Raw genomic sequence first — 12097 nt, forward strand, 5'->3', positions numbered from 1 at the left:
CAGCAAGTCATCTAAGCTTCTTCAGCAGCATCTTCCAAATCTTCTACGTCCACCACCTAAAAGGACAAGGGCAGCCAGGGCATGGGAATACAATTAGCTTAAGTTCGTCTCCAAATCACATACCATTCCAACTTGGACATATATCACCGCTATTCCTTCTTCATCACTGGGTCCAAATCCTAGAGCCATGCCAGTATATTCACCACAAGAATGCAGCACATTGAAAAGGTCTACCACAACCTCCAAAAGCAACTGGACATGGATAATAAAATGCCAGTCTAGATGCTCACTTCAATATATAGTACTGAGGCCTGCATCTTTTGAGGTGGCATATTTTGATTGAGGTGTTAAACTGAGGTTTGTCTATTTGCTCAGGTAGGTGTATTGACTCCAACGCACTGTTCAGAGAATCAGGCAGCCCTCTCAGTTAAGTCAGCATTCCCTCCTTATCCACAAAAGTAGATTACTTGAGGTTTACCCTGGATTATGGAAAAACATACAAAGCTGGATAATTTCAAACTGGCGAAAGTTATGATCCTGTCCTGCACAATACTTACTCAAGTACATCTCGGTTGAACTGCTTCTGGCGATTGCCTAAAAACTCGCCAATCATCTGCCTGCTCAGGCCTTTCCTCTGAAGAAGGAAGTGAGCAATACCAACAGGGGTATCGGGAACAAATCCACGCTCAATCAGGTACTGCACACCTTTCTCAGGTTTTCTATGCAAAGAAAATGAAAATTAGAGAGTTAGAAATTCCCAGATATGCTGTGTTCTGAAATATATATCTTTTAAAAAAAACCAAAATATTTATTATTGTACAATGTGATTGCACATCCATATTTTGAGACCAACACACAACACTGAAATACCATTATCTCTCCAAGTTCGCCTTTAATTCACACATACGGACTTGGACATACATCAGACCATCACTGGGTGAAAATCCTGAAATTCCTTTTCTCACACCATTGTGAAAGCACCATGTAAAGGAGTGCAGCAGTTAAAGGACAAGACCCAACAATATTATCTTAGTGCAACTAAGGATAGGCAATAAATGTCAGCATCACTTTCATTTAGAACATTAATCCCAGTCTGGAAGCACCTAAACAAGTTGAGTATGATAGGATCCACCTGACACTTTTGCCAGCTTAAAAGCTGGACTGATTCAAAGGCACTGAAATCAATGGAACCATTTCACAATCCACAGGGCTCTTTCCTTGGCCTCAGAAAATTTACCATTGCGTAGACTCCTTCTAAAAGCTGTCTGAAAAGTTTTGAACTTTAAAACCCTATTTGTCTCATAATTGCTAAATCTCTAATCTTAAAAAAAGGAAAAGCAGGTGACTATTGGCTTTACCCATATTACGTATTTTGGGAGCAGATTCAGTTGCAATCCATTGCATAATTGATATTGATAAATGCAATCTAGCAGCAGCATCAAGTTTGAATTGCAGTTGAACCAACAATGAAAATGCAGCAGGAAGTAAAAGTATCTTTCAGCCAGAACCTTGAAGACAGCAAATTACCTGGTGGAGCATGAGCTTGCATTACGATAGCTGATTTGCTACTCAAGGGCATAATTTGTATGCCTAGCTACTTCCCCGATACTCGCTATACTCTTATCTCACGGTAGCAACACAAAAATGTTAATGGAAAACACAGTAATACAATTTCCATTTGTTAAGAAAAGGTATCATCTTAAAAAAAAACTTTCAATACAATACAGTATAGAATGAATAAACCCTGCCCTACCACCCCATCCTTCCTTCTCATTTAATGCAATATTAGAATTATTGATAGAATCCTCCTAAATTGCTGCGTCACTGCCCCTGGTCCATTGATGGAGATAGATTCTGGCAAAACTCCAGGCGCCTACTTATCTATTTTTCAAGTTATGCAGCCTTCAGTATAACAATTCTAAATTCTGCTGAATGAAATTAAGTGATTGCCCTGCAAAGCCACCTTAATCAGAAAGTAGAGTGAAGGAAGCAGTGAAAATTTGTCGTCTGTGCACTTTTTTTTAAAGCAGCTTTTAGGAAAGATTTTGGGTCTTGACAGCGCTTCCATCTATAAATGGACCTCAAATCATAAAATGGGTTTTTGAAGGCCATTTGTCTTGTCATGCCTATACCGGTTCTCAGGCTGAGCAGCTAGGCTAGTCTCACTTTCCCTTTCCCCATAGCCCTGCAAATTTTCTCTCTTCAGATAATTATCCAATTCCCTTTTGAAAGCCAAGATTGAATCTGTCTTAATCTCACACACATTCTAAATCCTAACCCCTTGCTGCAAAGAGAGATGTTCATGTTGCCTTTGGTCCTTTTGCCATTTCCCTCATTGATTATTCCCATTCTACACTGTCAATGATCAGTAAGAAAAGGATAAACCATGAAATTGTAGACGTTACAGGGAATTGGTGCATATGGTATATATGGATTTCAGAGGTGTTTCCTTAAGTGCAACATAACAACACCTCAGAGCCTTTTTATGAAAATGAAGACAGATGGCATTGAAAAGAACATAGCCACACATGGAAAGGTGGCTTGGATTAACTGATCAGATATCTAAGGTAGTAGCTACATGGGTCTTTAAAAGCTGAAGTGCAGTCACAAAAGGTCATAAAAAGACAAATTAAATTCTGGATATTATGGCCTAGAACTTCTGATTTCCAGGGGGGTCATACTCCAGATGTACTCTGGAAGATGCACTGGGACTACAAGGGAATTGCCTGGGAAGTTCCATCTTCTGATAGGCAATTGTCCTGCATCAGGAACCATCAAATACTCCAATTTAAATTGGAGATTTCGGATGGTTCTGACTCACTTAGCAGAACAGTTACCCAGGAAAAGTTAGGAGAATTAAAACCACTTCTAACTCTGGGTAACTATTATGACCGACTTTCCCTGACCACACACCCCCCCCACTCCCCCCACCCTTAGCTACCCTCCTGAAACCCCCCTTCCCTATCCTACTCCATTCCCCATCCTACCTCTCACCTCCCCGATCCCACTCATTTACCTTCCCCATGGCTAGTGGGCATGGCTTCACTTCTCCTGACGCTGCTGCGTTAGCCTGAAGACCTCAGGAACCCGCTGCACTGCACTTTTCTCACCCGGCCCACGTCAGAAGGTTGGGTGAGGAAATTGTAGATCACGACTAAGATCGGAAGAAAGGGGCAGAATGGCAGTCTGACTTTAAAAATTTTGAGAGCGTACATGGTGAAATATTATTTCTATTGCTTTACAAATTATCAACAAGGGATCACAGATTGAGGGACATGAAAAGGTGATTAGCAGAGCCCTTCCTCAAAATGCTCTCCTCCACCACCTCCCACTACCCCCAGCTGTGTAGTGATGTACTGGTTCTGTGCTGAGAAATAAGCAGGGCCATTTTTGAAAAAGTCCATATCATGCAATGCATTTTAGAAGTCCACTATTTTGAAAGAATTTGCAAAAAAAGACTTATAGGCAAGGTATTGTAGAGACTTGTAAATAAGCTAATCAGACATGTCACACAAAGTAAAATGATGGTATAGCTAAATGACATATAAATGCAAGTTATTGTTGATCATCTTATACATTTCGCTATAGGATAGAGGCACAATGGTTGGCATGGCTGGGCTTATGAAGTTCTATGCATAAAAAACTACATTTATGAGGCAAAATGGTCCACATTTCCAGAGCATTTGTTTTCTTACATACAGCAATTAAAAACATTTGTGTTACTGCCCAGTTTTAATGATCAAAGCTATGATGTGACAACTGCAGAACTGGATGGGTGACTGCCTGTTACATATATGGCTCTTATTTTTCCCAAGAACCCCAATCACAAATGATAGTGTTGCCTCTTAAGCATAGGATGGATGTGTTGCTGGACACTGTTGGCTTGTAGCCCACTTGTTCACATACAGTTTTTGTTCCAGTTTTATAAGGTCCATTAAGTACTTTTGCTCCACAGAACTTGGAAATTTATGAACCACTGATACAACTGAAACAAAATACAGTATATAGACTGAAACAAAATACAGTATATAGCCAATCATTAAGTTATGGCCATAAACATCTCAACTCTGAAGACATTTAACTCCTATATACTGCCTGAGATAATTCATTACTTCACTCTATACATGAACATTTTGTTTGCAACAAGTGAAGGAAAAGTTTTCATTGAAGAGTAAAAGGAGGGAGTCCTTGGAACCGAATGATATAAATATATGTTCTAGCAGTTACCAGGCAAAGTCGGTTGTTATGAATGTGGGTGCTGCCTCTTTAGCAATCTTGTTAATGGAAATTTTTCCTCTGGTAATGGCATCTAATTACTTTGCATTAAACAAACAAATGAGGTAATATTAATAATATGGCCAAACACTTTTCTCTCCTAAAAAAATGATTTATCTCGCTTCACATTTCTACTCTTACATTTCTTTATCTTCTTTTCATTCTTCCATCCTCATTTGGCTTTTTTGATTTTATATATTAGTTTTGCATTGATTAGATGGACGGGCAGGATGGTTCCTTTGAACTTTGCCTTGTGCGTCCCACATATGCAGCACTTGATACCTTATTTCATTCCAACCTAACAGCAGTCAACATAATTCCAGGGTACACTCACTAAACTCTAACTATGCAAAGTCATGGATTTTTTTAGTTGATATATTTTGAACCTCCTAAAGTATAATTCTTTGTGACCAATAGTGGGTACCAAATATTGTCCAGCTCCATTTGTTAGCTTACAAGTAAAACAGAAGACACTTTGTATCACAATATGAAAACAGATTACTTGATAAAGCATTATGCATGTCTTGTAAATGATATGGATTGTGTGTCCAACTGTTGGTGCATTTCAAGAGAAGCAAGAAGAGATATACCCAAATGTCATAACCACAGGCAACAAGTGAGTGGGGCAAAGATATGATACTTTGTTGCTTGTTTGGCCAAATATTCTGCTATATCAGTGTATTCAAATTTCTCATACTCACTTTTGTACAAGTTGGCACTAAAGTCCTAGATGGCTAGTTCCGATTTTGATCTGCCATAATCATGAGTCAATCATAAATGTGAACTGCATTTAATTTGGACCAACATGGCAAAAATAAATGCAACCATGTGGAGTTAATCAGACAAGGTGAGTAAAAAAATCACAGCTGCTTCCCATCTTCAGAAAAGGACATTCTCTTCAAGCATTTTACAATGAAATTTATTCCTTATTTAGCACAACAGATTGACTGCATACTGAAAATGTGTTCATACCATATATGAAAATACTCATACCAGACAATGGGTCAGTAAAATAGAAAATGTAGAAGTTAATCAATTACATATATCTATGGGGAAATTTGAGCGAGGAAAATTCGCCAAGATAAATAAGTAAAATTACCTGCATGCAGAATAATTTGCCTAAGATTGAGAAAGAGTGAAGCCTACATACAGCCTTCGCTCAACAGATTTGACATAGGGTTTTATGCCTAACCAAACAGGCTGGGCCTTCCAATTTTCAGAAAGCCATTCGCATCAGTGCAATGTAACAATCTTTTCTTGAATTTTAGTCAATTTGTACAGCAATGGGCTAATCCTCAAATATTCAAAATATTTTTTTTTCTAAAAATGCTGAAAAATGAAGAGTAGTCTTCCAGTATCTTAAATACATATATGTATGTAGATTTAATCACAATTTAAGAACCACTCATGCGGTTGTTTATACCTTAATTATTACGAGCTCAACACTCAAATCACTTCTATGGAAATATATGATTTCCAATGAAAAAAATCAGGCACCTAAGTTCATATTTATGGAAATTCCCCACCCTCACTGAAGTTAACAAATACCTGAGGCTTTACACCTAAATATTTAAGCAAAAATTGACAATGGGTAACAATGATGACATTAGAAACTACCGAAGACCCTGTGAAGTTGCAACTTTTGAAAATCTGCCACGTATTTCAGCATCCGAAAGTTTGTATTTGGAAAAGAACTTGAGAAAGGAGGAGGAGAAAAATAGAGCCAAGTTGATATTGGCTACTCATACATAGAAGTTGAAAGAATAACCCTGGTAAAAGCCAGGGAACAGGCTGTATGCTCACCCTCTTGCTATAGGATGCCCATGAACAGGTTTTTAACCATTTTAATAATTCTTGTTGATTTTTAATATGGTGAATTAAAGTACACTGTCGGTATTCTCCCATGATAATCTCCAAATTAATAGAGTAATTTCCTCCTTTGCAGCTTTTTTTTCTAAAATCAACAAATCCTCAAAAGCTGTGAAAATATGGGCAGGTGATGTTGCCCTTGACAATTGGCAATTAATCACAGGGCAGCACTGAGGTCAGCTTTAAAGTCCACATCTCAACCTTAGAATCTAAACATAGTTTGAGATAGAAAGATTAATTAAATTTCTACATACTTATTGAAGAGGTTTAGACCAATCCGGTAGTGACGTTTTCTGATGATATCATTGCTAAATGCAGGGGAATCCCAGCTGTTTCGGGTTTCCTTGTGGTATGTTTGTTTGCTCAAAGTTTGCTCTCGTAAACTGTCTCTGGAAGAGGACTCAGAGCTACAATTTATTGTATCATTGGAGTTTGAAGTGCTATTGATACTGTCATTATCCCCATCAGAAAAATCCGACTCAGATTTGCTTTGTCGATTTGCTGAGCCATTGATAGCTAGGTGGCTGTCAATCTGCCGTGGTCGATGGCGAGCAGGCTCATCATCACGGTGGAACACTCTTGTGGGTATTGAATGTGGGATATGCTTGGGACTTCCACGTTGGCTATTAGGGGTCTGTTCATAGGCATTTTGTCTCTTTAGTGAACCTCTGTCTGAACGGTCACTTAAATCGACTGAACTATCACTGGGTGGCTCGATAGTTAGTAAAGGGAGATGATCAACACGAAGCCTCGATTCCTGACCCTCCAAAGAAGGGGTGCTCCTGCAGCTTGTGTCAGTGTCTGGCTTGTCATCCCTGTGGGTCATGGACCAGTATTCCTGGGCAGAATTCACCGACCGGAGCCGGAAATCTGACTCTGTGCTGGATGGCCTGTCTACAGATTGTAAAGACACAGGAAGTGGAGGAGAAAGTTCTTCCTCATCAATATACAGAGTGACATCACTATATGAAGCAGACATTTCATCCAATTTTCTGCGTTCAGCATCACGTGTGGATTTAGCATAAGGTACACTATCCATCTCTTCCTCTTTTTGCAAGTTTTCTTTGCAACGTTTAGCCTGGTCAGTAGGTTGCCCATCATCTGTGTGCAAGCTGCGACAATTCAGTGCATCGTCTATCGATTCTGCAAGCGATTTGACTTGCCTGGAGAAAGCATCTTCAAGCTCAGTTATTGCATCTGCAAAATCATTGTTTGCAGCTGGAGATTTGATCACTGCTGAACCTCCAAGATCGCCACAATCCGACTGGACAATAGGTCCCACTTTTCCTGCATCATCAGTCATGGACACCTGTTTGCCCTCAAAAAATGAGCTGTGGACTTTCTCAGGTCCTTCAAAAGAAAACTGCATTCTCATATTGGACAGAACAATGCGCCTGGACATGCGATTCTCAGACATAGAACTTCGAAGTCTTTCAAAGTTTTTGTTCATTTGATATTGGCGGAAGGCTGTCTGAATGGTTCGAGCGGCATGCCTGGTTATGAAACGTCCTCCATATTTACGTTCAAGCATCTCCACCTAAAAAAAAAGCCAAATATTTAATAACCCAATTCTAAACCGAAATTAGGCCAAGCCTGAGTGTAACTTTGCGCTGTATGAGGGTCTAATTTTGCATAGTTTGAAATGGCTTAATTCCTTCATTTACAACAGAGTAAGGTTATTAAATTTTAATACAAAGATCAAAGCAATTACTCATTTGTTGCTAAACTAGTATTTAACTGTAGTGTGTTCAAATAAAGAATAGGATAATGCCTAATGGAATAAAAGGGTAAAATATGGCAACGACACACCAAAAGATCAGATAGATGAAACCCAATATTTCTTCTGAAAAAGCAGGGTTATTTTAGTGTAGGCTATTCTAGATATTTGCTAATATACATCTTATTTTTCTAGGAATGATGGAAGTGTAAATGTATATTTTCTTCCAAGGACGGTATACCATATGGAAATAATGGATTGGGTATTGTTTCTGGGATGTCAGAAAATGCATCAGGAGCATTTGCAAATATTCCAGTTATCAGCATTCTACTCAACCTCAAGATCAGCTTTGTCAAACATATCCATTTCACTAACAAAATTGTTTTCTCCCATCATACAACATTACTTACCAACGGTTACTGAAACCTTAATCCATGTTTTCATTAACTCAATCCCTGACATCTACAAAGCTTTCTGCCTGCTTCTCTGCATCAATCCTTAACAAGCTACAACTCACCCAAAATATTACAGCTCATTTCTTCACCTGCCCATGTTCCATCCTTCCACCACCCCCATCTTCTGCAAATCTCTATTAGCACCCCTTGTCCCAGCGTATCAATTCCAAAATTCACAGTCAAATCTATTCTTAGCATTGGTCTACATTAACTCAGTGACCTCCTGCTACTCTGTGATACAGTGGAAGGCAGGAGTGTTTAAATGACAAAAGGGATGATGGGTAAGGCAAAAGGGCAAGGAAACGTACTGTGTTAATAACACAACAAAAGATGGGACCAGATGCATTGTAAATAGTTACAGCAGAACTATTAACAGCACTTGTACATGAAAATGAGAGCATCAAGCTCTACAATTTCCGATTGTAACCAATGTTGAGGCAGGAAGGCTGCAAAGTGTTCCACGAGTTTCTTTTGAACTTCATGGGGAATAACATAGCAAGCCAGGACAGAGCGATCAGAGTGCAGGATGTAGAATTAAACCGGCAAACCCAAAAGTGTCATACTTGCGGACCGAACACAGGTGTTCCACAAAGCAATCACCCAACCTATGTTTTCTCAGTGTGACGATGACTGCACTGTGAGCAGTGAATGCAGTATACTAATTTCAAAGCAGTGCAAGTGCATCACTGTTTCACGTGAAAGGAATGTTTGGGATCCTGGAGAGTGGGAAGGAAGGAAAAGGGCAGGTGCTCAAGCTCCTGCACTTGCAAAGGAAGGTGCAAGGGGAAAGGGAGTGGACACAGGATGTGACAGAGCAGTGAACCAGAGTGACAGAGCAGTGAACCAGAGTGACAGAGCAAATGATCCTTTCAGAATGCTGAAGGGGGATGGGAGGGGATGACTCTTTTGGTGGTGGCATTGCACAGGAGGTGGCGGAAACGTCAGAGGATGATCCGTTGAACATGAAGCACGGTGGGGTGGCAGGTAAGGGGAAGGTGGACACTGTTGTGGTTCTGGTAGGGAAAGGATGAGCATAGAGATGCAGAAAATATAACAACAATGTTGAGGATCTTGTCAACCACAGTGAAAGAAAATCCTCAGTTAAGGAAAAAGGAAGACATTCTGGAAGCAATGGTGTGAACAATGGCATTGGAGCAGATGTACCTCAGAAACTGGGAGAATGGAATGGAGTCTTTACAGGAAACAGAGTGGGAGTAAGTGCAATCAAGATAACTGTGGGAGTCAGTGGGCTTATAGATATTGGGGCACACCCTTACCCTTCATAGAATTGGAGGTCAATTAAGGAAAGAGTCACAGATGGACTATGTGAAGAAAATGGAAGAGTGAAATTGGAATGATTTTTCCAGTTTGGTGTGAGCGGTAGAAGCAGCACCAATACAGTCATTCATGCACCAGAAAAATATAAGGGAGGGGACCCGAATTGGCCTGGAACAAAGAATGGTCCACACAGGTAGTAAGTTTGATACAAAATTGGCTCAGTGGCAGGAAACAAAGGGGAATTGTTGATGGGCTTTTTTGTGAGTGGAAGGTTGTTTCCAGTGGGGTTGCACAGGGCTCAGTACTAGGCCCCTGCTTTTTGTGGTATATATTAACGATTTGGATGTAACTGTAGGGGGCATGATCAAGAAGTTTGCAGACGACAAAAATTGGCTGTGTGGTTGACAATGAGGAAGATAGCTGTAGACTGCAAGACAATATCAATGGACTGGTCAGATGGCAGAAAAGTGACAAATGGAATTCAACCTGAAGTGTGAGGTGATGCATTTGGGGAGGTCAAACAAGGTAAAGGAATACACAATTAATGGGAGAATACTGTGAGGTGTAGAGGAAATGAGGGACCTTGGAGTGAATGTCCACAGATCCCTGTAGCTAGCAGGACAGTTCGATAAGGTAGTTAAGAAGGCACATGGAATCCTTTCCTTTATTAGCCGATGGGCACAGAGGAGATTTATGAGGATGTTGCCAGGACTGGAAAAATGCAGGTATGAGGAAAGGTTGGGGTTGTTCTCCTTGGAACAGAAAAGGCTGAGGGGAGATTTGATTGAGATGTACAAAATTGTGAAGGGCCTGGATAAAGTGGATGCCAAGGGCCTATTTACTTTATCAGAGAGGCCAGTGACTCGGGGACATTGGTTTAAAGTGATTTGTAGAAAGATTAGAGGGAAGATGAGGAAATGTTTTTTCACCCAGCCGGTAGTAGGGATCTGGAACTCGATGCTTGAAAGGGAAGAAGAGGGAGGAACCCTCAACTCACTTAAAAAGTGCCTGGATATGCACCTCAAGTGCTGTAACCTGAAGGGCTACGGACCAAATGCTGGAAAGTAGGATTCGGCTGGGTAGCTTGTTTTTCAGCCGGCACAGATACGATGGGCCAGGTGACCTCTTCTGTGCCGTAAACTTTCTATGATGTCCCAAGAAAAGGCAGGCATACCTATGACCTATCTGAGACTTGGGGAGACATTTGTATTTGGAGGAAGTGAATGGAGTTAAAGAAGCTGTACAGTACAAGTAAAAGTTCAGCGTGGTGGAAGAGAGCATTGGTAGATAGAGACTGTTTGGATCTCCGGTCAAGGAAGAAGCAGTGGGCTTGCAGGCCACTTCACGGATGATGGAGGTGTTGATGAATTGGATGCCCATTTGAAACAGAGACAGGACCAGGAAACTCAAAATGGTTAAAATGACAGAAAGCATTGGAAGCGCTGTGGATGTAGACGTAGCATAGACTGGACAAAAGAGGTAAAAAAGGGTTAAGATTGGAAGAAATTAATTCTGCAACAATCGCCTAATCATTCTTAGTATTTCAGAGCAACCTCAAAACCATCCCTATTCAGCATCTAGCAATTAAAGTTATTTTCCATTTCCAAATCACTCTCTGTCGCAGGAATATTCGCAGTGAGATTCTAATGAGGCTAAAAATATAAATTTATCGTGCTATGATTATACATGACAGGTTCACATAGCCTGACGTGCATTTAAGAGCTATGAAGTCTTCATATCTTAGCTACCAAATATGGGTATGCATCCAATTAATAAAAATAGCTTTCTCCCTCCTCTATTACACATATGCACTGCCACATTGTTAAAGAAAGATGAATATTATGATTCAAAGTTGCGTTTACTTGTCTTCAACATTTGAGCAATAATTACCTTTGAGCTATTAAATACCATAATTTCCTGATGATTGAGAAATATTACTGGACATCACTCAGGCTGAACATCCATTGCTAATTTTGGTGTGACTCAAATGAGACTGAGTCAGATCCTTGTTGGAAACACATATTCCATTTTTAAAAAGTCTTGATTTTGGATACACCTAATAATGTAATCTCAGCATTGTTGATACTAGGTCAGCATGAAATGCATATTTGGAAAGAGTATGTTACAGATGTATTTCACCACTAATGTCACTTTATACCATTTTACATTTGTGACTGTGGATGTAAACCTCGTGCTTTAAAGTGCATTTACAGCTCAGATAAAATTCTGTTCCATGTCTTTAGCTTTCTAAAAAAAGTTTATGCTAAATAGTAATGAAATTACACAATTAATACATATCACAAAACATAAACCTTCAACAAAGTGCAAGAAGACCTGCTCTTGAATCTGGAAGCAGTGCAAATTCAAGACAAAACCTGGACATGAGAAATCAGCTGAAGGAAAGGCAGCAGTGGGCACTTGTTTCTGATGTAATTTCAGCAGGGTAGGCCTGAAGCAATTCTGAATGAAGTGACCAAATGATCATGATTTAGGTATTACATTT

General features: G+C 39.9%; 1 protein-coding gene across 5 annotated transcripts in view; it reads right to left on the reverse strand.

The window, feature by feature from the left end:
• The window catches only part of iqsec1b (IQ motif and Sec7 domain ArfGEF 1b), a 511299-nt gene that overhangs the window by 46354 nt on the left and 452848 nt on the right, over positions 1-12097 (reverse strand). For all 5 annotated transcript variants that reach the window (XM_078543457.1, XM_078543453.1, XM_078543454.1 and 2 more), the window contains 2 exons: positions 6399-7681; positions 558-719 (listed from right to left, as the gene is read on the reverse strand). In XM_078543457.1, coding sequence (XP_078399583.1) covers positions 558-719; positions 6399-7681 — 1445 coding nt within the window. The remainder of the gene's footprint in view (positions 1-557; positions 720-6398; positions 7682-12097) is intronic.

This window comes from Cetorhinus maximus, chromosome 6, assembly GCF_964194155.1.
Source record: "Cetorhinus maximus chromosome 6, sCetMax3.hap1.1, whole genome shotgun sequence".
NCBI classification, from domain to species: Eukaryota; Metazoa; Chordata; class Chondrichthyes; order Lamniformes; family Cetorhinidae; genus Cetorhinus; species Cetorhinus maximus.